Source organism: Electrona antarctica (genome assembly GCF_951216825.1).
Source record: "Electrona antarctica genome assembly, chromosome: 8".
In the NCBI taxonomy this organism is placed as follows: Eukaryota; Metazoa; Chordata; class Actinopteri; order Myctophiformes; family Myctophidae; genus Electrona; species Electrona antarctica.
Genome location: NC_136789.1, coordinates 50,368,478 through 50,390,636, shown reverse-complemented (window position 1 = coordinate 50,390,636; position 22,159 = coordinate 50,368,478). Strand labels below are relative to the sequence as shown.

Genomic DNA, 22,159 nt, shown 5'->3' with positions numbered 1-22,159 from the left:
TTCCTGCTAGTCTCATTCTCCTGGCTGCTATTTTCTGGCTCACCCTTGGCATTCCATCATACAGATTTGTGTTGGTAACATGTGTGCTCTTACTGATGTTGAGTGCTGCACGCAACATTCTGGTGTAGCACCCATCGAGAGACTTCTGCAGGGTTAGCTTCAGGCTCTACTTTTCGTGGCATTCAGCCGACCTTCGCACACTCTGATTCCACTCTGGTCAGGAGCTCCTGAGCTTGTTCCACATGGTCAGAGAGCAGGCTGATGTCGTCCACATAGTCCAGGTCTGTCAGGACTACTGTTGGGTGTCGTCTCGACCTCCTTGGTGTGATGGTGAGGCCAAGTAGCCTGGCGCGGCCAGACTCATAGCGAGGGTTCACTGATGTTTCCTCCCCGCATATGAGTCTGGACTCGGGCTCATTGACAGAGTGTATGCGGAAGCTGGAGAAATCAGAAAATGACCGGGGCCAATCGGGCCAATCAGTGACTGCGTTTCAACGGCTGTCCGTACAACAGTGAAAAGCAGCCTCTGATTGGTTAATGTGTATATGGTGACGTAACATTCATGCTGCAGGACTTTCAAAACAACAATGGCTGCCCTCAACGCAACAAGTTTAAAAGTTTACACAGAAACGATAAGAACAGCAGTTATTTCAGATATAGACTCTGACATATATCCGACATATCTCGCTCACGTATAAAGTAGAAACTATTAAACAGACCTTGTTGTTTTTAGCGTGGTTGCCGTGGTATGAGGAGCGGACCAGCGCACTGTGTGGTGACGTCAGCTTTTTGTTACGCTGATTTGGCTAGATGGATCTGTCTGTCAAGGCAACTACTAACGCCCACTTTTCAAGCTGCCTATGGCCGAAGTCCAGACTCATATGCGGGGAAGAATCTTCAGTGAATCTCCGCTATGAGGCTGGCCAAGCCAGGCTAGAGGCCAAGATCCTGCTCTCGTCCATTGATGGCCTTCCTTAACGCGTAGTCCAGGACTATGACGAAGAGGAAGGGGGCTAGGGTGTCCCCTTGTAGTGCTGTAGTGCATCTGTACACTACTGTCGTGCATCTGTAGACCACTGTAGACCACTCTAGTGCATCTGTAGAACACTGTCATGATCTGTAGACCACTCTAGTGCATCGGTAGAACACTCTAGTGCATCGGTAGACCACTCTAGTGCATATGTAGACCACTCTAGTGCATCTGTAGACCACTCTAGTGCATCTGTAGACCACTCTAGTGTATCGGTAGAACACTCTAGTGCATCTATAGACCACTGTAGGGCATCTGTAGACCACTGTCGTGATCTGTAGACCACTGTAGTGCATCTGTAGTGTGCGTGGACCCCTCCTAGGGCCTCTACTACAGCAATCTCCACACCATAATAAGAGATTATACCATGGATGTCAGTAGGAAACAGCCCTCCTATGCACTTGAATCAAAGATGTGAGTTGAAAACGTTCGCTCTGAAAGAATATATATTCAAAGATTTGTGCCGCATTTTAAAAAAATAGCAGACGTACAAGCTCATAGTGTGGCACTCGGTGCCGTGCTATGAGCTTGTAGATCTGCTATTTTTCAAAAGCAAGTTTTACTGTATAGGTGATAAGGTGACCACCGAAAACTACAGCATGACGTCACTGAAGCCGCGGTGATAAGAGACTCACCGCTCAACCAAACACACATGTCTCGGTTTTTTACTAATTTACTAGTTTTTTTGGGGGGGCATGGTGGCACAGTCGGTAGTGCTGTCGCCTCACAGCTAGAAGGTCCTGGGTTCGACTCCCGCTGGGGACGCTGTGGGTGCTGGCGCCGTGTTTCCTCCTCCGCGTCATCAGTGCCCATACCCGAGGCGGGGTTGGCGAAAGGGCCTTTCTGTGTGGAGTTGTCCCCGTGTCCCCTAGGGTAGGTGCCCTCACAAAAACATGCAGTAATGTGGTCTCTAAAAACTACCTCCTCCTGGCCAGCCGAGGCGCCTGATGGAGGGGAAAGGAACTGGTTGGAATAACGTGTTCCTTCCACGTGCTGCGTCCGGCCGGGGAAACTCCCCCCTGTCAGGTGAAAAGAAGCAGCATGGACTCCTCATGCATAGAAGGAAGCATGAGGTTTGTACACTGCCCTCCCCAGGTTGGCAGAGGAAGTGTGGCGCCCAGGATTACATTAGATAATTGACACTGGGTGAAAAAAGGGGTTGCAAAATTGTGGGATTTAGAGAAAAAAAAATACTAGTTATTACTATAGTTATTAAAAACGTACTAGTTTTTACTTTACTAGTCACCTAAAAGGAGAGTAGGTCATCGGGGACATTTTGGGAGGTCCCTCTACTGTACTGTACTGTACTGTCACACCCCTGAAATCATCATACATGTGCGTGCGTGCGTGTGTGCGTGCGTGCGTGCGTGCGTGCGTGCGTGCGTGCGTGCGTGCGTGCGCAACAGTGACACTTAGAGTAGAGTAAAAGTAGAGTAGAGGTAGCTAAAAAGGTATCAGCATTGCCAAAAATAGCCGAAAAGTTGAGCTCACTGTGAACACACACACACACACACACACACACACACACACACACACACACACACACACACACACACACACACACACACACACACACACACACACACACACACACACACACACTTGCAGGAACAGAGATGTACCACTAGATGGAGACATTATCTACCACTGTTCACAACACAGGCGACTCTTAATGTAAAATATTGGAGTTTCATTAAAACATCTCCAAATAAAAAGACTCTTGATGAGTTCATAGTTATTTATTGCCAATGTTTTGATCTGGACAGTGCACTACATTGGCCAGTAGAGGACGCCAGTCCCCTGATCAAGGAGAAAACCTCTTTATTTGTACAATAATAATTATATCAGGCAATAATGCTTTAGCGATCCGTTTAGCAAAATTCAGAAAATCACACTTGGTTGTTTAAGTGTCGTACAAATGTTTGTCTGTAAGTATAGAATTAGAGAGTGTCAACAAACTGTTCTTACTCGTTTATAATGTGACATATAAATCTCAATATATCTGATCAGATTTCTATTTTTTTTTCTGCATCTCCATTGTCGACATGCCATTGTTCCTCCGATCCCTCTACGAGGGAGAATGAAACAACCTTATTTAGGATATAGAGGGTATGCGCGTGCATAAAGTGAGTGGCAAATCGAGTGGCAAAGTGAGTTTAACGTGGTTTAATGCTATCAGATAGGACTTCTCTGTTTGGATGTATGTGGGATAGTCAAGGCCAGAAAGTAGTTTGTTTTGCCACTCAGTAGGCGTTCCCGCATAACTTCCGGGTATGTGATGATGATGATGATGTCATGCGCATACCCTCTCTTCATTTATTTCATGCAAAGTGATCCCAACTGCAAAAACGAGTCTGTTAAATGTATGATCTTGATCAATCCAGCGGATGACTTCCACAGCTTTGACCTCCACCAGCTCTGGAAACAACGACACACTGGTCATGTAATCATTGTCCAGTAGAAAATGGACCGGGCCGCCGCCGCGACATACCAAAGGCTACACGGGTTGTGCAGTCGACAAGGTTTTCTGAGGTTGACACTAATGGGCTTGATGGGTGGACTTAATCCCCTCAAAGGTAATCACACTTTAATCATTGACCTCCAGAAACCTACCTCAGAGGTGACTAGATTAAGCCAGACTAAATCTAAATATAAGATTGAGAAACTTTTAGTACTTCTAGTAATGGCCCTGATTCTTCTTCAACAAAGATGGCGAAAGCAAACATTCTTTGTTCTGTACAAAACGCTGAAGTCCTTAAAACAGAAACCTAACCTTGACCTCAGTAAACTTAACTTGCCTGGGGGCGTGGTTATAAGCACAACCCGTGTAGGAATTAGTATGTAGCGACCGGGCCGCGTTCTCCATCCATCCAACCTTTATGGCATCAATGTGTCCCCGACTAAGGATTCGTATAGTCGACTACAATTGGCCAAATGTTGTCTATAGTCGACTGGTAGTTGAGTATATTAGGCAACTACAGGGAAAACAAAATACAAATCTTATTTATTTATTTATTGCATGATTTGACTGAGAGATTGGCAGCCAAACCAGTCTGATCCAAATAACTGTCGATGGCCATACTCAGACAAAATAAACAAAGTTTTCAAGCTAATAATCGTATCAATTCTCCACGTGTTTTTTTTTTCTCCCCTCCACATTTCCAGTGGTTTCACTGAGTTCCCAATATGAATCTCTTTAGGAATCTCTTTCCCTCATGCATTGGAGTATAATGAGTACCACAGACGAATAACAGTCTAAGTCCACACTATTGATCCATAATATATAAATGATAGATAAGGGTTCAGGACAACGAGGCCTTTTCGTGGAGGGGTCAGTCTGAAATTTGGACTTAGACTGTTTTTCGTCTGTGGTACTACTGTTAACACCATTATTCCGAACAAAGAGGAACAAAGCAAAAATAATAAGTTAAATAAAAAGTGATATTTTAACAGACCGATCAAATAATCTAATGGCTGGCATTCCAACACAAATCTTTTTTTTTTTGTTTTTACGGAATGGGAAATGGGAAAAAAATGTTATTGGTGTCATATGTTTGAATTGCATTCAATAAGTCTACTTCCATGGACACAGCTATAGGAGACACAGGAAAATCGGTTTTCTCGAGGCTGCTGGAATCCAAAGTCCACCGGTCCTTTATTTTGTACTATTTCTCCAGACAAACTGGGCTCTAGTTAGAAGACAGTGCCACGTCCAAAGACTGGTTATCTGGCGGCCCAATTAAGTGTCACGATTCAGTCCATTTCATAAACCACCTTATCTTACCTTACCTTATCTTACCTTACCTTACCTTAAACCACTTTATCCAGCGGTACTCGGCCAGAGCCCCTCTCTTTCTCGACTGACTTTGTGTCTGAAGTCCTTTTAGAAGGTGAAACCTTTCCATTTCCTCAATCTTCAAAAGCACGTTTCCCAGTAGGCCTACTGCCGCTAGGCAAACGCACGCACAGCGAGCTTGTAGGTAAAATGTTGCGTTCAAGTTCAGGAGAGTTTCGGAAAAAAGGCAATGCTCCTGAATGCTGGAAAGGGGGGGGGGGGGGGGGGGGGGAATTTGCATATTAGTGTTTTTTTTTTTACCATAGTAAATGCAGCATTCATGGTACGGAGAGAGCTTTTGTTTTACAGACGGGTAAAAGAACAGAGGCTGAAGCCCCATTTGATGTCTATGTGAATAGTCCACACTCTTTGTCACGTGTATAATATATATATATATTGTATGCACACATAGGTGAAATTAGTCCTCTGCTTTTTACCCATCCTGTAACAACTAGGAGCAGTGAGCAGCCATTTTGGCACTCAGGGAGCAATTCAGGGTTAAGAGTCTTGCTCAGGGACACACATTGACCGGCCTGGAATCGTACCTGGGACAACCAGGGGCTCTGGCTCCCCCTGAGGGCAGGCTCACTAACCACTCACCCATATATACACACACATACAAATACATGCCTCATTGGCCGCTGCAGTCCGTTGGAGCCATGTGTGTCCAGCGTAACGAGGAAGGCACGCTGTGATTGGCCAGTAGTCGACTTATCAGTTAAATCCAAAGGATGCTTTATTGGCATGAGAAAACAAACGTTTACGTTGCCTGTCTGATTGGCCCATCTAACGTCCCCACGCGGGAGCTTGCTCGGCGAGCTTCGCCGCGCATGCTTCCTATATATAGGAAAGCTCGAGGAATCTCGGGAAAAGCTTGCCTCCTCTCGAGGGAGATACACACATACTCGCCGGAGCCGAAGGAGGAAAACTACCTTTTATGTCTATGCTCTGGCTCCCCCCCCCCCCCCCCCCCCCCCACCCTGCAGACGAGCCTCACTAACCAATCAGCTATGGCCGCCCCTTTTGCCTGAAACCACTCGACTCTCTCCCGTCTCTCTTGTTCAGAAACTCTGTACGAAGCGCCGCTCTCCCGCGCGGCCCTCTCCTCCGCCTCCGCTGATCTCCCCGAACATCCTGAAGAAGTGCTCCATCTCGCGCTGCAGCGTGGCGTTGCGCCGGTCGGCGTCGGCGCGCGCTCGCTCCACGTTGCGGATCTTGATCTCGGCCACGCTGTGCCAGCGCCTCTGCTGCTCCAGGCTGGCGCGCAGCACCCTCACCTGCCCCTGGAGGGCGTCGTTGCACCTCTCCAGCCTGGAGAGGATGAAGCGAGAAGCGAAAAAAGAGAACGTTGTTTTTCTTCATAACCAACCACCGACTACTAGACCATTTTACATTCTGCTGATTCATTGTTTTCGTCTTGTTGTTTTCAAAATGTTTTTCATTCTGTTTACATCGATCGATCTATCTATCTATCTATCTATCTATCCATCTATCCATCTATCTATCTATCTATCTATCTATCTATCTATCTATCTATCTATCCATCTATCCATCTATCTATCTATCTATCTATCTATCTATCTATCTATCTATCTATCCATCTATCCATCTATCTATCTATCTATCTATCTATCTATCTATCTATCTATCCATCTATCCATCTATCTATCTATCTATCTATCTATTTCTTCTTATCAAAGAAGAAAAGGTAATACGTGGTAAGTTACGCATAGTGCGGCTTTAACTTTTTGCTCTGTCACCTGTGTATCCTGGCCTGGTAGTCCATCTCCTGCGTGGCCATCTGCTGCCGGAGCTCAGCCACCAGAGAGTGCATGTCCTCGGGGTGCTCATCCTCCTCCTCCTCCTCCATCCTGGGCTGCCGGAGTTCCTCACGGAGGTCCGAGTTCTCCCGGAGCTCCGAGTTCTCCCGGAGCTCCGAGTTCTCCTGGAGGTCGGAGGTTCCGGAGGGGAGGAACACCTCGGAGCTGCCCGTGCTCAGACGCTCGTCGGTGGGAGCCGAGGACGACTCCGGAGTGTTCGGATGAAACATATCGTCCTCTTCGTCTTCCTCGTCGTCGTCGTCGTCGTCGTCTTCCGATCCCCGGTTCAACGGAAACCCCGGCGACCTCAAAGGCGACGACGAGGCGGGACTCTCCCCGCCGCCGCCGCTCTCGTCCAATGGGATTATCTCGCAGGACGACCAGGAAGAGGCGGAGTCTATAGTCTGCCCCGCCTCCTCCACGGAGGCGGCGGAGGCGGCGGGGGCATCGCCCGGGTCGCGACCCGCCGCGGCGGAGCTCGACTCCAAGTAGCGCCCGCCGTCGTGGCGCCGCGGCGCCCCGCCCACCTCGTCTATCCTGTCGCTCAGAGAAGCCCCGCCCACCTCCAGGTTGTCGTAGACAGACAGCGTGCTGTCGTCCAGGGCGTCGCTGCTGCTGCCCCCGCTGGCCGTCCCTCGCATTGCACCGTCGACCGTCGCGGCCGCCCCCCTTCTCGCCGCGGAGTCCCAGAAACCAGCGGCCTCGCCCTCCTCCTCCTCCGCCTCCCCGGGCTTGGGCCTCGATGCCTCTGCCCAGCCGTGGAGCGCCGCTCTGGGCCTGGAGCAGTCCAGCGGCACCGCTGGGTCCTCTCGGGACTGGAGGTCGCCGGGTGTCACCGGGGCCGCGGTCGGAACCGCAGGGAAGGCGGGATGACTGGAGGGCAGGTGGTGCTGGTAGTCCAGTTTGGTGGTGGTGGTGGTGGTGATGTGGTGGAGGTAGCTGGTGGAAGGGTCCAGTCTGTAAGATAGTATAGTTAAGGAAAACTTAACAAAATAACAAAAACTGATATTGGAAAAAATTTATTTTCGTGAACTGAACTAAATAAAAACTATAATAAAAAGAAAACGGTATAGCTAGCTGAAACTGAATTGTGTGTTTACAAAACTAACGAAACAAACTGAAACTGTACACAAAATGCCCTTAGTTTTTCCTGTTGATGCGTAGCTTGCGGAGTTAGTTCAGCCAGATTTACTAGAGCGGATTCATGCTGTGCTCAAGGGTGCATGCAAATACTCGAGGGGTTAATATGCTGCATTACTATGTGGGTGTATTATAGTGTGTGCAAGACCCACATGTCATACACTGATGTGGCAGTCAGCTGACCAATTGGGCGGGCTACTTAAGCTCACTAGTCTGCATGCTCTTAGCCTCAGTCCCAGGCTTACTTATCTGCGAAAAGAAAAGCCTAGTCACAACGTAATCTGTAACGTATCGGCGGATGTATCCTCCGGAACATCCGTCAGATGTATTTCCCCCGGATACGATATTTTCCCGACCAATCACAACACTTGTTTCATTCGCGGAGAATGTAAACTGATTTGTAAAGCATCAACGTCATTTCCTTGGGCGATATTTCCGCTAAAATCCCGCAACTTCCGCCCAAACAAATGATAGTCTTTACAGCGTAGGTCTTGCCCAGGGTGGCATGCTTTTCCTGCCTTCCTTCTGCTATGTTTCCTGGTTGTTATGCACTGTTTGCTCCCACCACCACCCCAGCACCACCGGTGGGCTCAGTTATTTATGTTCCCCATGGGGGGTTGTTATTGTATATCAATCTCCCTGCTCTTAATGTTTAATGATGGTGTTTAATAATTGTGCCGAGCAGGGAGAAAGATGTAGCAGAGCCGAACGCCAAGATAACATTTTATATGCACACTTGTATTCTATAATAAATATTGGTTAAATCTATTCGTTAGTTATCTGACTGAGCTGAATATATATTTTTGAAATGGTACCTTTGTTGAGTTTTTATTACACAATAGGCCTAGTTTGAATCCTGCAACTGACAAATAGTATTATGAGAAAAAACTAATACAAACTAAGCTAAAACTAAGCAAAAAAAAAAAAAAAAAAAAGCTAAACCCGCTCTAAAAAACGAACAAAAACTAAGTGAATTAGAAAAAGATAAGAAAATGTAAAACGGAATGACAAATCCAAAACAATGTTTAACCTTGGGTCCAGTTTGGTGGTGGTGGTGTTGGTATTGGGGTGGTGGTTCTGGGGCGGGAGGTAGCTGGTGGAAGGTTCCAGTAGGGCGGTGTTGTGTTGGTGGTCGTTCTGGGGCGGGAGGTAGCTGGTGGAAGGTTCCAATAGGGTGGCGGCGGTGGTAGAGGCGTGGTGCTGGGGCGGGAGGTAGCTGGTGGAAGGTTCCAGTAGGGTGGCGGCGGTGGTAGAGGCGTGGTGCTGGGGCGGGAGGTAGCTGGTGGAAGGCAGGGGACTGAAGCAGTTCTCGGGGTGGGACGAGGTGTAGCGGTGCCCGCGCAGTCTCTTCTCGCTCACAGTGTCAGCAGCACCGCCCCACGGAACACAGCTGGGGACAATTAAAGGACAGAGTATATCAAGAGCAGCACCAGCAGACTAAGGAACAGCTTCCACCCGGAAGCATGGCATGAGTCTGTCATCAGGCTGCTGGGCAAGGCATCAGCCCCCGTTAGGCTTGGCCTTAGTCTCACGTTGCCAGACTGTTGCCTCTCGCAATTTCCAAATGCTTCCGTCATACAGTCTGGAGCAATGGAAAAAGTATCATGAGTAAAATATAACCGGTGGAAAAGGCGTCTGAGGGGCTTGAGAGCGCACAATGAGTGAATGAAAGGATGGATGGATGAATGCTGAAAATCAAACCTGGGGTCGTGCTGGTGGTCAGTGCTGCTGGACTGCTGCGCCGCCGCCGGGCTAGTAGAGGAGGCGGAGCCTCCCAGCCGTTCTGTGATGAGAGGCAGCGACAGCTGGCGGGAGCACACGGAGGGGCGGTGCTGGAGGGAGGCCACGCCCACCTGGTGGGCGGAGCAGGAGGTGGGCGTTGGCGGAGGAGGAGGAGGTCTGCTGAACAGAGACCGCTGTTCCCTGATCAGCTCCAACATCAGCTGCTGCACCACGGATGCACCTGCACCAATCACACGCCGTTATATATATATATAACATCAGCTGCACCTGCACCAATCACACGCCGTTATATATAACATCAGCTGCACCTGCACCAATCACACGCCGTTATATATAACATCAGCTGCACCTGCACCAATCACACGCCGTTATATATAACATCAGCTGCACCTGCACCAATCACACGCCGTTATATATAACATCAGCTGCACCTGCACCAATCACACACACACATATATATATATATATATATAGCTGTTACATTAGGGAATACGTAAACAGTCAGAGATCTCAATTGACCCCTTTGAACTTGTGTTTTGTTTAGTGATTAACAGCCACATGTTTGATGTCTGTCAGAGAGAGGAGGGGGAGGGGGGGGGTGGGTGTGTTTGTACACACACGGACTTGCCTATAGTATCCCTTTAAGTTTAGATTGTTGTAAATGACACTAGATGCGATCCACATAGCGGTACGTTTTGGTTAGGTTAGGGTTTGGGGGGTTGGGTGTCGGACTATTTGCATGTCGGACTGTTAGAGCGTCGGTCCAAAGAAATGCACCCCTTCATGTAAGTTTAGAGTGTTACTCATCGTCACACTCGGTTGCAATGTGTGTGTAATGTGCCACGAGGCGTGCCTCACATAAACATGGTGTCATAGTGAGAGACGGACCCAGACTCTATCTTTGACTGACCATCTGTCATCCAGAGATGACAGAATAAACATAGACAACCACGCCTGCTATGAAATGACCAGACGGGCTATATCCGTTGCTGGCTTTTATAGTGCGCCATGTGTTTTGTTTTGGTCTGTCTGTCTATGTGTCTATCTACAGTTGGGTGCCACCGATATTGTCCCTTATCATTTGACCCATTTAGGCCTGACCTCAACATTTTAAAAAATCCTTCTAAATCCTCCAGTTTTCTGAAATAAATATTTTCACGAAATAGCAGACCTACAAGCTCGTAGCGCGCCACTCGGTGGCGCGCTATGAGCTTGTAGATCTGCTATTTTTCAATAGCTAAATTATAACATGATGTTTAAAACACCAAAAGGGGTTCCCGCCCAAAATGGGTTAACTGTCCTTTTGCGCAGATCACGCAAACCTCAGCAAAAAGAAAAGGACAATATCGATGGCCTCCAACTGTATGTTTTGTCTGTCTATCTGTCTATCTGTCTATCTATCTATCTATCTATCTATCTATCTATCTATCTATCTATCTATCTATCTATCTATCTATCTATCTATCTATCTATCTAGATATGGATTACCTCCTATGATGCTGTGAGGGTGAGGGTCAGATTACCTCCTATGATGCTGTGAAGGTGAGGGTCAGATTACCTCCTATGATGCTGTGAAGGTGAGGGTCAGATTACCTCCTATGATGCTGTGAAGGTGAGGGTCAGATTACCTCCTATGATGCTGTGAGGGTGAGGGTCAGATTACCTCCTATGATGCTGTGAAGGTGAGGGTCAGATTACCTCCTATGATGCTGTGAGGGTGAGGGTCAGATTACCTCCTATGATGCTGTGAAGGTGAGGGTCAGATTACCTCCTATGATGCTGTGAAGGTGAGGGTCAGATTACCTCCTATGATGCTGTGAAGGTGAGGGTCAGATTACCTCCTATGATGCTGTGAAGGTGAGGGTCAGATTACCTCCTATGATGCTGTGAAGGTGAGGGTCAGATTACCTCCTATGATGCTGTGAGGGTGAGGGTCAGATTACCTCCTATGATGCTGTGAGGGTGAGGGTCAGATTACCTCCTATGATGCTGTGAAGGTGAGGGTCAGATTACCTCCTATGATGCTGTGAAGGTGAGGGTCAGATTACCTCCTATGATGCTGTGAGGGTGAGGGTCAGATTACCTCCTATGATGCTGTGAAGGTGAGGGTCAGATTACCTCCTATGATGCTGTGAAGGTGAGGGTCAGATTACCTCCTATGATGCTGTGAGGGTGAGGGTCAGATTACCTCCTATGATGCTGTGAAGGTGAGGGTCAGATTACCTCCTATGGTGCTGTGAGGGTGAGGGTCAGATTACCTCCTATGATGCTGTGAAGGTGAGGGTCAGATTACCTCCTATGATGCTGTGAAGGTGAGGGTCAGATTACCTCCTATGATGCTGTGAAGGTGAGGGTCAGATTACCTCCTATGATGCTGTGAGGGTGAGGGTCAGATTACCTCCTATGATGCTGTGAAGGTGAGGGTCAGATTACCTCCTATGATGCTGTGAGGGTGAGGGTCAGATTACCTCCTATGATGCTGTGAAGGTGAGGGTCAGATTACCTCCTATGATGCTGTGAGGGTGAGGGTCAGATTACCTCCTATGATGCTGTGAAGGTGAGGGTCAGATTACCTCCTATGATGCTGTGAGGGTGAGGGTCAGATTACCTCCTATGATGCTGTGAAGGTGAGGGTCAGATTACCTCCTATGATGCTGTGAGGGTGAGGGTCAGATTACCTCCTATGATGCTGTGAGGGTGAGGGTCAGATTACCTCCTATGATGCTGTGAAGGTGAGGGTCAGATTACCTCCTATGATGCTGTGAAGGTGAGGGTCAGATTACCTCCTATGATGCTGTGAGGGTGAGGGTCAGATTACCTCCTATGATGCTGTGAGGGTCCTCAGCCTTGGCTCTGAGGATGTTGGGTCCAAACACGGTCGCCAGGTTCTGGCAGCTCATCTTATTGTAGCTGGAGTAACTCTGGACCTCATTGAGAAATCTGTACACACACACATACACACACAGTACACACACAGTACACGCACGCACGCACGCACGCACGCACGCACGCACGCACGCACGCACGCACGCACACACGCACGCACACACACACACACACAGTTGAGAGATTTCATAAACAGAAACCGGGTAGGCCTACCATATGAACCAAAAATAGCAGATTTACAAGCTTGTCGGCTTAGATCGGCTATTTCCATTGAAGGTGTTCAGAGTGAAGACTGAAATAATCAGTCTTCACTGATTATTTCAGTCCTTTCAGTCCTGGGGGACTCCGGTCGGTTTAACCCTTTCAGACCTGAGGCCGATTCAAAAGAAATCCTGATGTGTTTTGAAGAACTTTGGATTTTAATTCAAAATTTCAAAGAGTGAGGTGAAAATATATGCTCAGCATGCTACAGCTTGTATGTGAGGCGTTTTTTTTTATTTTTATGTTTGCATCTTTTTTATAATTTGGCCGATATTCAACCAGTTCTTAGTATAGCTTGTTGATTAATGCATGCATTGATGCATTAATGATTTGTTTCCTTTCTCTCTCTTAACTCACTCAGACTCCATGTGTGTGTGTGTGTGTGTGTGAACTAACTCACTGACTCTGTGTGTGCGTGTGTGCGTGCGTGCGTGTGTGTGTGTGTGCGCGTGCGTGTGTGCTAACTCACTGGCAGATGTAGTGCAGCAGGTTAAAGTTGGCCACGGGCAGGTCATGGAGTAAACTCCTCAGCTCCATCAGACCCTGTGGAATACCATGGAGGAGGAGGAGGAGGAGGCAGGGAGAGAGAGAATGTGCGTCATTAACTCTACCTCTCTACAGCTAGCTGTTGTAGCTAGCTGCTGTAGCATAAACCCCAGTTCCCAGTGCCAGCATACGCGTTCACTTTAAAAGACGGTGTTTGCCCACTAGTACAGCAGATAATAGGAACGATCTTTCACTTGGTGATACAAGCGTGACATTGGGCATGAACATTCCTCTGGGTCATCTCTTTTACGCCAAATGAAAAAGGCCTTTTGTGGCGGTTCTGGACAACCGTGGGTCCGACCGACTCGAGACCGGGCACTGCACACCCTGTGGGGGTGTGGAACGTGTGTGTCGAATTTGAAGTCGGTGGGGCGAACGGTTTTCGAGTTACTTGGATTACAGTAACTCGAAAACACACACACAGACGCATTTATAGTTAGATGTTGCCATCTTGTTGTAGCCCAGGTCTCCCTTCTATTAATGAATATATATGTCAATGGGCAATGCCATGAGTTTCAGATGGTTTTTTAGACTGTTCTAGGGGTGGACTAGAGGAAAAATGGGGTAGGCATTTGTGTAATTTTTGCGTCCGGGTAGCTCAGTTGGTAGAGCTCTCGCCTTTGGACGACAAGGTCATGGGGTCAAACCCGGGCACCGTAGCACCATGGCTTGAATCCTGTGGTAAGTACTGGGAGCTGATATTAGGTGTGTTGACAGAGAAAAAGGTAAAATGGTGGAAGATGAAGAAAGAACAATGCTGTGTGGAGTTCAGGGAGGAGATAAGAAAGGCAGCCACAGTCATAAAGGAAGTAAGCAGGAGTAAAAGGAGATGATGGGTAAGGCGGAGAGAGAGGTGATGGGAGGTGGTGTGGGACTATAAGATAAAGTATATGAGATGTACAGTAAGTATATGAGAGGTAAGGCAAAGAGAGATGGTGAGGGGGGGGGGGTGATTTGTACCAATTGGCTAGACAGTAGACAGTAGTGTAGCAGGTTAAGGTGAGTATATGGAAATGTTCTAGCAAGCGAAGCCATTGTATTGAGAATATGGGACATATGTTGACAGGAGTCAACGTGACAGAAGGCTACCAGTGAGAGGGAAGATGTATAAGATGGTAGTGAGACCAGCCATGCTGTACGGCTTGGAAACGGTGGCACTGATGAAAAGGAGGCACAGCTGGAGGTGGCAGAATTGAGGATGCTATGGTTCTCATTAGGAGTGAAAAGGAAGGACATTATCAGAAATTACTAAATTAGAGGATCAGCCCAGGTTAGAAGGTGTGGGGCTAAAACAAGAGAGGTGACGTTGAGATGGTTTGGGCATGTGAAAAGGAGGGATGAAGGGTACATTGGGATAAGGATGCTGAAGATGTAGCTGCCAGGTAAGAGGATGGCCAAAGAGGAGGTTTAAGGATGCTGTGAGAGATGACATGAAGGTGGCAGGTCACCAGGAGGAAGATGCAGAAAACAGATTCAAATGGGGTCCATGTGTGGTCCAGCCCTATGGAATGTAAAATGCATGCATGTGCTAATGAAAAGTATTTAAGATGTTGTTTTGATGCTCATCCTACTACTATAGGGGGTGCAAAGCAATATGCCCGTTTATCCGTCCGACTTCTCCTACCAAATCACTCCGTTGGCACACATCTCTCTATGCACAAAAAAATGATGCATGCCACAGTAATCCATCTGCACTACATTGCATCCATGCAACTGTCATAATATGACAGTTTTGTAAAAGCAATATTTGTACAGTAAATATTATGTACTGTACAAATATTGCTTTTGTATGACAACATTTCGCTGTGACCCAAATTACATTACAATTTCCACATTCACCGACCCCTCCCCTTTTCACTGCACGCACACACACACACACACACACACACACACACACACACACACACACACACAGTACACTAAAGTATGGTAAAGTACAGTACGGTACAGTAACGTGCGGTACAGTACAGTACAGTACAGTACAGTACAGTACAGTACAGTACAGTACAGTACAGTACAGTACAGTACAGTACAGTATGATGCTGTACAGTATGGTACAGTACAGTATGGTAGGGTAGGGTGGGCGCGGTCCCGTAACATTGTCACGCGCGTGCACGAAACGAGCACGTGGGAAGACTAGACCTGGAGTTTTTTATTTATTTATTATTATTACGCTACGCGTCCCGGCGCCCCTCATGAGCAGACCTGTCGTTGATCTATAGCCAGGCGACAACGCCTGCGTCACTCGCTGCCCGCCTGAAACGACCTTTATACGTCATACTATACTTACAAACACCCATAGTGTTATGAATATAGGCTCAGTCAATGTTGGTCATCTAATGACATCTACTGTATAAATGGTAAATGGTGCATTTATATAGCGCCTTTATCCAAGGCGCTTTACATAGATTGTGCATTACATTCACCCATTCATACACCGATTGCAGCGGAAGCCATGCAAGGTACCAACCAGCACATCGGGAGCAATTTGGGGTTCAGCGTCTTGCCCAAGGACACTTCGACATGTAGACAGGAGGAGCCGGGATTCGAACCGCCGACCCATGGATCATTGGACGACCTGCTCTACCTCCTGAGCCACAGTCGCTGTACTGTATGAGCTCAATAGGAGATGCATCTGTGGTTCTGATACATCATGTTCACGATCTGTTATATTCTGAAGGTCATGTTCTTATCCTATCACGTTGTGTTCTTTTTATGACTCATCGTGTCTTCTGGTCATCATGGTCATTGTGTCCGACCCCAGTATATCAACACAAATACATTGTAAATGGTGCACTTAGCGCTTTCATCCAAAGCGCATTACATAGATAGATTGTGCATTACATTCATCCATTCACACACACACACTCACACACACACACACACACACACACACACACACACACACACACACACACACACACACACACACACACACACACACACACACACACACACACACATTCACACACCGATGGTGGAGGAAATCATGCAAGGCACCAACCAGCACATCAGGAGCAATATAGGGGTTCAGTGTCTTGCTCAAGGACACTTCAACACTAACTCTGGGGGAGCCCGGGATTCAACCGGGAACCTTATGGTTCCCATCCAGCCCATCTACCGGCTACTCTACCCATGAGCCACTTCCGCCAAATACTTAATAATTCCCGCCAGCATTAATTAATCCCTCGATAGCGTATTGCCAAGGTTTTATCGCGCGTAACGCTTACTTTGAAGAGCCAAATATCCGTAATCGCATGTTACAATGACAAAATGCTGTGTGTGGTGTCATGACCGGTTGTTGTTCTCTCGGTTGGTGGTGGAAAAACCCGACCGCGAGTATCACAGCGCCTGCTACAGGCCGTTGAAAAACCTTGTCTTCCCCAGAAACGGCCCCTCAATGTTGTTTCTGAGATACAGGGCTTTGAATGCATCCTATACAATGCAAGTGGATGCGCGCGCATCTTCAAAATGGCCGCGACCACTGTCCCACTTTGACTGTTGTGCTAACGAACGGTAGCTAACGATTCGATCGGATAAAAACATGGATTAAAGAATATAAATCCTGGAAAACGAGAATTCCGGGTTAACAAAAAAAACTTGCAACGGAAGTTCAACACAGCAGTAAAGCTATACCTGTGTCCTCTGATTGATTGGACAGCTGGTGTCCACAGAGCAGGAAGTAACGCCTACCTGTGTCCTCTGATTGGACAGCTGGTGTCCGCAGAGCAGGAAGTCCTGGTATCGTCCGTAAGGCACCAGGGGCTCCGGCAGCTGTCTGAGGTACAGCTTCAGGAGCGACGCCACCGTGTGGACATCTGTGCTACTGCAACAACACACAACGTAACATTCAGCAACAGAATTTTTTTTACAGTAGCCTAGATATTTATTAACCATTTAAAACATGGCGCTCTTACGGTATTTTGGCCATGGCATTATAGGCAGAAATGTTCAAAAACATATTTTTTCTTGTTTATTCATTCATTCTAAAAGAGCAAAATAGCATGCAGATTGGCTATTTGTAGAGGAATATACTGTAATAGGGATTAAGTTATGAATCCCATACAGGGAAAATTCTGTTCCATCTCCCCCAGTTGATGGCTCAGGGACACTTACCACATGTCTACTATAGGCAGGCCAGAGGGACACCAAGTTTGAATGCTGCATATAGCATAAGAAATGTGAAAATAGCCGAAGCTCATGTGAGCTTAGAATATTTTGAGAGTTCCCCAGTTCAAATATAATTATTTTCAGGGGGTCCCCAGTTCAAATGTGATCATTTTGTTCCCCAATTCAAATATATAGCAGTGGCTGATCCCCAAAGCGTACCTGTCAAATGAGGGCTTCTCTCCGGCGTCGAAGGCCTCCTGCAGCTCTCTGACCAGCGTGGCCTGTCCCGGCTGGCGGAACAGGCCCACCTCCTGCAGACCTCGCTCCTTGATGAAGGCAACGCACTGCTCCACCACCAGGGGCACCACGCGCACCCCGTAGCGACGCTCGTACAGCACGGTCTCCTCCAGACGCTGACCGAACACACCTGGAGAACAAAGGAGAAGAAACGTATTGATTGGCACAGTAGAGTAACTAAAACATAGTTTTTCTTCCGGTGAAATATTTTCTTTTCTGGCCACAAAGTGCATTTTATAAATGTGGTGGGGCGTCCACTATGGAAAGTAGAATTTCCACTCCACAAAACCGTCTTTGTATTTGTGAGTATAGCGAGAGTGTTCTATTTATTTTTGCAACAGTCGACAGGCAGTTCTGGGCAGTGCAGCCTTTCATATGTGGTGTGTCGTGCGTGTGTGCGTGTGTGCGTGCGTGCGCGTGTGTGCACTCACGTCGTCTGAAGCTGAGCACTCTCTTGATCTTCCTGTAGGCGGAGTTAGACAGGTAGGCGGAGCCGACCGCCTGCCTTCCCTCTCTCATCCTGCCTAAGACCCTCCCACAGTCACCTGTCACTCAACCTCACAGCCAATCTGAGATAACTATCACTGAAACTCTCAGCCAATGGCAGACAACTGTCACTGGAACTCTCAGCCAATGGCAGACAACTGTCACTGGAACTCTCAGCCAATGGCAGACAACTGTCACTGGAACTCTCAGCCAATGGGAGACAACTGTCACTGAAACTCTCAGCCAATGGGAGACAACTGTCACTGAAACTCTCAGCCAATGGCAGACTACTGTCACTGGAACTCTCAGCCAATGGGAGACAACTGTCACTGAAACGCTCAGCCAATGGCAGACAACTGTCACTGGAACTCTCAGCCAATGGGAGACAACTGTCAATTCATGTTCAATCCAATGGGACTCACAGTGAGTCTGTATTTTCCTTAATCACCCGGCATCCCTAATGTTTGGGGCGCGTCGTTATAGGTGGACATTAAAAACAAAGTCAAAGGAATTTAAAAAATCACAAAAAAAATCTAAACTTAACAGAAATACCTAAAATGACCGATCTATACAAGCTCACACCGTGTCGCATAGTGACTCATTGTGAGCTCCTAGATCGGCTATTTGAGCTATGTCTGATATGTAGAGCTTAACTGGTTGAGACGTTACGCCCGTTGTCTTGACACCATAACTACAGTACACTGAGGCTGCTCAGAGAACACGTAACCAGGCTATGAATGTTTACTTGGAAAAATGCAAATCCATTTAGTCTCAACGTGTCACACGGCATAAGGGGGTCCAGAAAGATTTAAGACCCACAGGAGTGGATCCAGTTGGAGAAGATGTCATTCCACTGCGACGTGTTCATCCCATTCCAGTTCACACAAATCCTTTTTTCCCCAATTGTCTTTTTTTTTTAGTTCAGTCAAAACAAAACCACACTTTAAAATAATCCTCTCAGCAACGTCGTATACAGGACGTCCTCTCAGCAACGTCGTATACAGGACGTCCTCTCAGCAACGTCGTATACAGGACGTGTGAGACATGATGTCCCCTCGTGGTCAAAGTGAAGAGATCGTCCAGTGAATTAAAAAAAGATTCCTCTCTAGAACGAATTCCCTCCGTTCCACTCCTTTGGTTTAGTTTGTGTTTTTAAATGTGTCCTTTGAGAAGTATAAAGTCCTTCAACCTCATGGCTTCACTGGTACAGATATTCTACTGTTTGTTAGTTTTCTTATGATCCTTGATGGACTATTTCCATGTATTTTGATGTATTACCATGTGTTGTCCTTGCTTGCTTTAAGTCACTCTGGATTAAGAGCGTCTGATAAAACGCCTAAATTGTAAATGTGTCCTTCGTTGTGTTTGTTCACAACAGCTTCAGAGAAGTAAAGTCCTCCAAGTGTGTTTGTTCACAACAGCTTCATAAGAAGTAAGTGTGTTTGTTCACAACAGCTTCATAAGAAGTAAAGTCCTCTAGTGTGTTTGTTCACAACAGCTACAGAGAAGTAAAGTCCTCCAGTGTGTTTGTTCACAACAGTTTCATAAGAAGTAAAGTCCTCTAGTGTGTTTGTTCACAACAGTTTCATAAGAAGTAAAGTCCTCCAGTGTGTTTGTTCACAACAGTTTCATAAGAAGTAAAGTCCTCTAGTGTGTTTGTGCACAACAGCTACAGAGAAGTAAAGTCCTCCAGTGTGTTTGTTCACAACACTTTCATGATAAGTAAAGTCCTCCAGTGTGTTTGTTCACAGCAGTTTCATGATAAGTAAAGTCCTCCAGTGTGTTTGTTCACAACAGTTTCATGATAAGTAAAGTCCTCCAGTGTGTTTGTTCACAACACTTTCATGATAAGTAAAGTCCTCCAGTGTGTTTGTTCACAACACTTTCATGATAAGTAAAGTCCTCCAGTGTGTTTGTTCACAACACTTTCATGATAAGTAAAGTCCTCCAGTGTGTTTGTTCACAACACTTTCATGATAAGTAAAGTCCTCCAGTGTGTTTGTTCACAACACTTTCATGAGAAGTAAAGTCCTCCAGTGTGTTTGTTCACAACAGTTTCATGATAAGTAAAGTCCTCCAGTGTGTTTGTTCACAGCAGTTTCATGATAAGTAAAGTCCTCCAGTGTGTTTGTTCACAACAGTTTCATGATAAGTAAAGTCCTCCAGTGTGTTTGTTCACAACAGTTTCATGATAAGTAAAGTCCTCCAAGTGTGTTTGTTCACAACAGTTTCATGATAAGTAAAGTCCTCCAGTGTGTTTGTTCACAACAGTTTCATGATAAGTAAAGTCCTCCAAGTGTGTTTGTTCACAACAGTTTCATGATAAGTAAAGTCCTCCAAGTGTGTTTGTTCACAACAGTTTCATGAGAAGTAAAGTCCTCCAGTGTGTTTGTTCACAACACTTTCATGATAAGTAAAGTCCTCCAAGTGTGTTTGTTCACAACACTTTCATGATAAGTAAAGTCCTCCAGTGTGTTTGTTCACAACAGTTTCATGAGAAGTAAAGTCCTCCAGTGTGTTTGTTCACAACAGTTTCATGGTCCAGGGAGTTTCATAGAGACACACGTCAGCCTCTGGTTAAACAACACCACCACCACCGGTGACTCAGCATCTTTCTCAAATCTAAAGTGTCTCAAGAAAAACCCAAATAAACAAACACACTCCGAATGACAACCGCAACACTTAAATGAATAAAAGCTGGCAAAGTGTTTAGTTGTGTTAGAAAGTCAATCCTCCCAGACAACTTATTCTGTGTTACAATTTAACTTTGAAAGTGTAAAGACGGATTCTCAAGAATGAAATTGAAGCTCCATTTGTTTTTGTTTTGTTTGTTTTAAGATTGGGCCCTCGGTCGCAAGTCCGTATTCAGTTGCGCTGTTGAATGTTGAAATCCAGGTTTATTTTATTTCTTGATCAGTGCTGTATCCACTCCTCTCTTCTCTTCTCTTTTGCTCTCTCTCTCCCTTCTTCTCTGCTCTCTGCTCTCTGCTCTCTCTCTCTCTCTCTCTCTCTCCCTCTCTCTCTATCTCTCTCTCTCTGTCTCTCTCTTGCCCGTTAAGCGGTCTGTGGGAGGATTAGTTCCGAGCTGAAACGGTGTGTGACAGCTTGGCACGAAGCTCTGTGTGTTTCCTAGACTGCACATTGGTCATACCCAGGGCGCACGCACGTGTGTGTGTGTGTGTGTGCGTGCGTGCGTGCGTGTGTGCGTGCGTGTGTGCGTGCGTGCGTGCGTGCGTGCGAGAGAGAGAGAGAGAGAGAGAGTCTGTGTTTGGTAAAGTCTGTCCTGGCGTCTGCATATAGAGCCAAACATAGAGCCCTGGGGAACCCCAGTCCACTAACGTACACTGTAGAACAGTGGTTCCCAAACTTTGTCATGTCAAGGACCCCAAATGTACACTAATTAGCCTGTGGACCCCCGTTTGAAGAGATATGCCAAGGACCCCCATAAGAGCAGATTTTTACTAGCAGTAATTCTCAACCATTTTCATGTCAAGGACATGAAAATGACACTTGCCATAGCCTCGACGACCTTACAGGCGTATGCAAAGGCTTAACTTATGTAACTTAGTCTTTTTGCAGATAGAGCACTCTGTATACGCATAGTTTCATTATAATAGATATTCCACTGTTAGGTCTTAGCTTATTTTTATTGTTGATATAATACGCCCTGGCTCTGTTCTGGTTGTGCGAAATCCTTTCTCTACAGTTGGTCCCAGAGATAGAAATGCCATTCAATGGTGGTCCGTACTAAAATGCATGTCAAACTGGGAATTTAAATGGAATTTAAACTGCTAGAGCCGTACAAATCTTCTGTTATGGGGGTCCCTGCATAGCATATATTCTTTATTTTTTTGTATTTTTATCCCTCGATTTTGTAACCCATTTTTTCACCCCTGTGCCAATTATCTAATGTGATCCTGGGCTCTCTACGATCCGCCAACCTAGTCCCCATATATGGGGGACATGGGGAGAGCAACGGACTTGAACTCATGTTTCTTCCTGCCT

At 46.6% G+C, this 22,159-nt stretch overlaps 1 protein-coding gene across 1 annotated transcript; it reads right to left on the bottom strand.

The window, feature by feature from the left end:
- Nucleotides 1–5,889: 5,889 nt before the first annotated feature.
- Nucleotides 5,890–19,303, bottom strand: LOC306927539 (uncharacterized protein). The gene is made up of 9 exons (XM_079507313.1): nt 18,100–19,303; nt 17,591–17,798; nt 16,955–17,087; nt 13,185–13,258; nt 12,387–12,508; nt 9,527–9,788; nt 8,856–9,215; nt 6,626–7,642; nt 5,890–6,176 (listed from the first exon to the last, which is right to left on the bottom strand). The coding sequence occupies exons 1-9, from the start codon at nt 18,185–18,187 to the stop codon at nt 5,927–5,929; spliced, it is 2,514 nt and encodes an 837-aa protein (XP_079363439.1). The 5' UTR covers nt 18,188–19,303; the 3' UTR covers nt 5,890–5,926.
- Nucleotides 19,304–22,159: the final 2,856 nt, after the last annotated feature.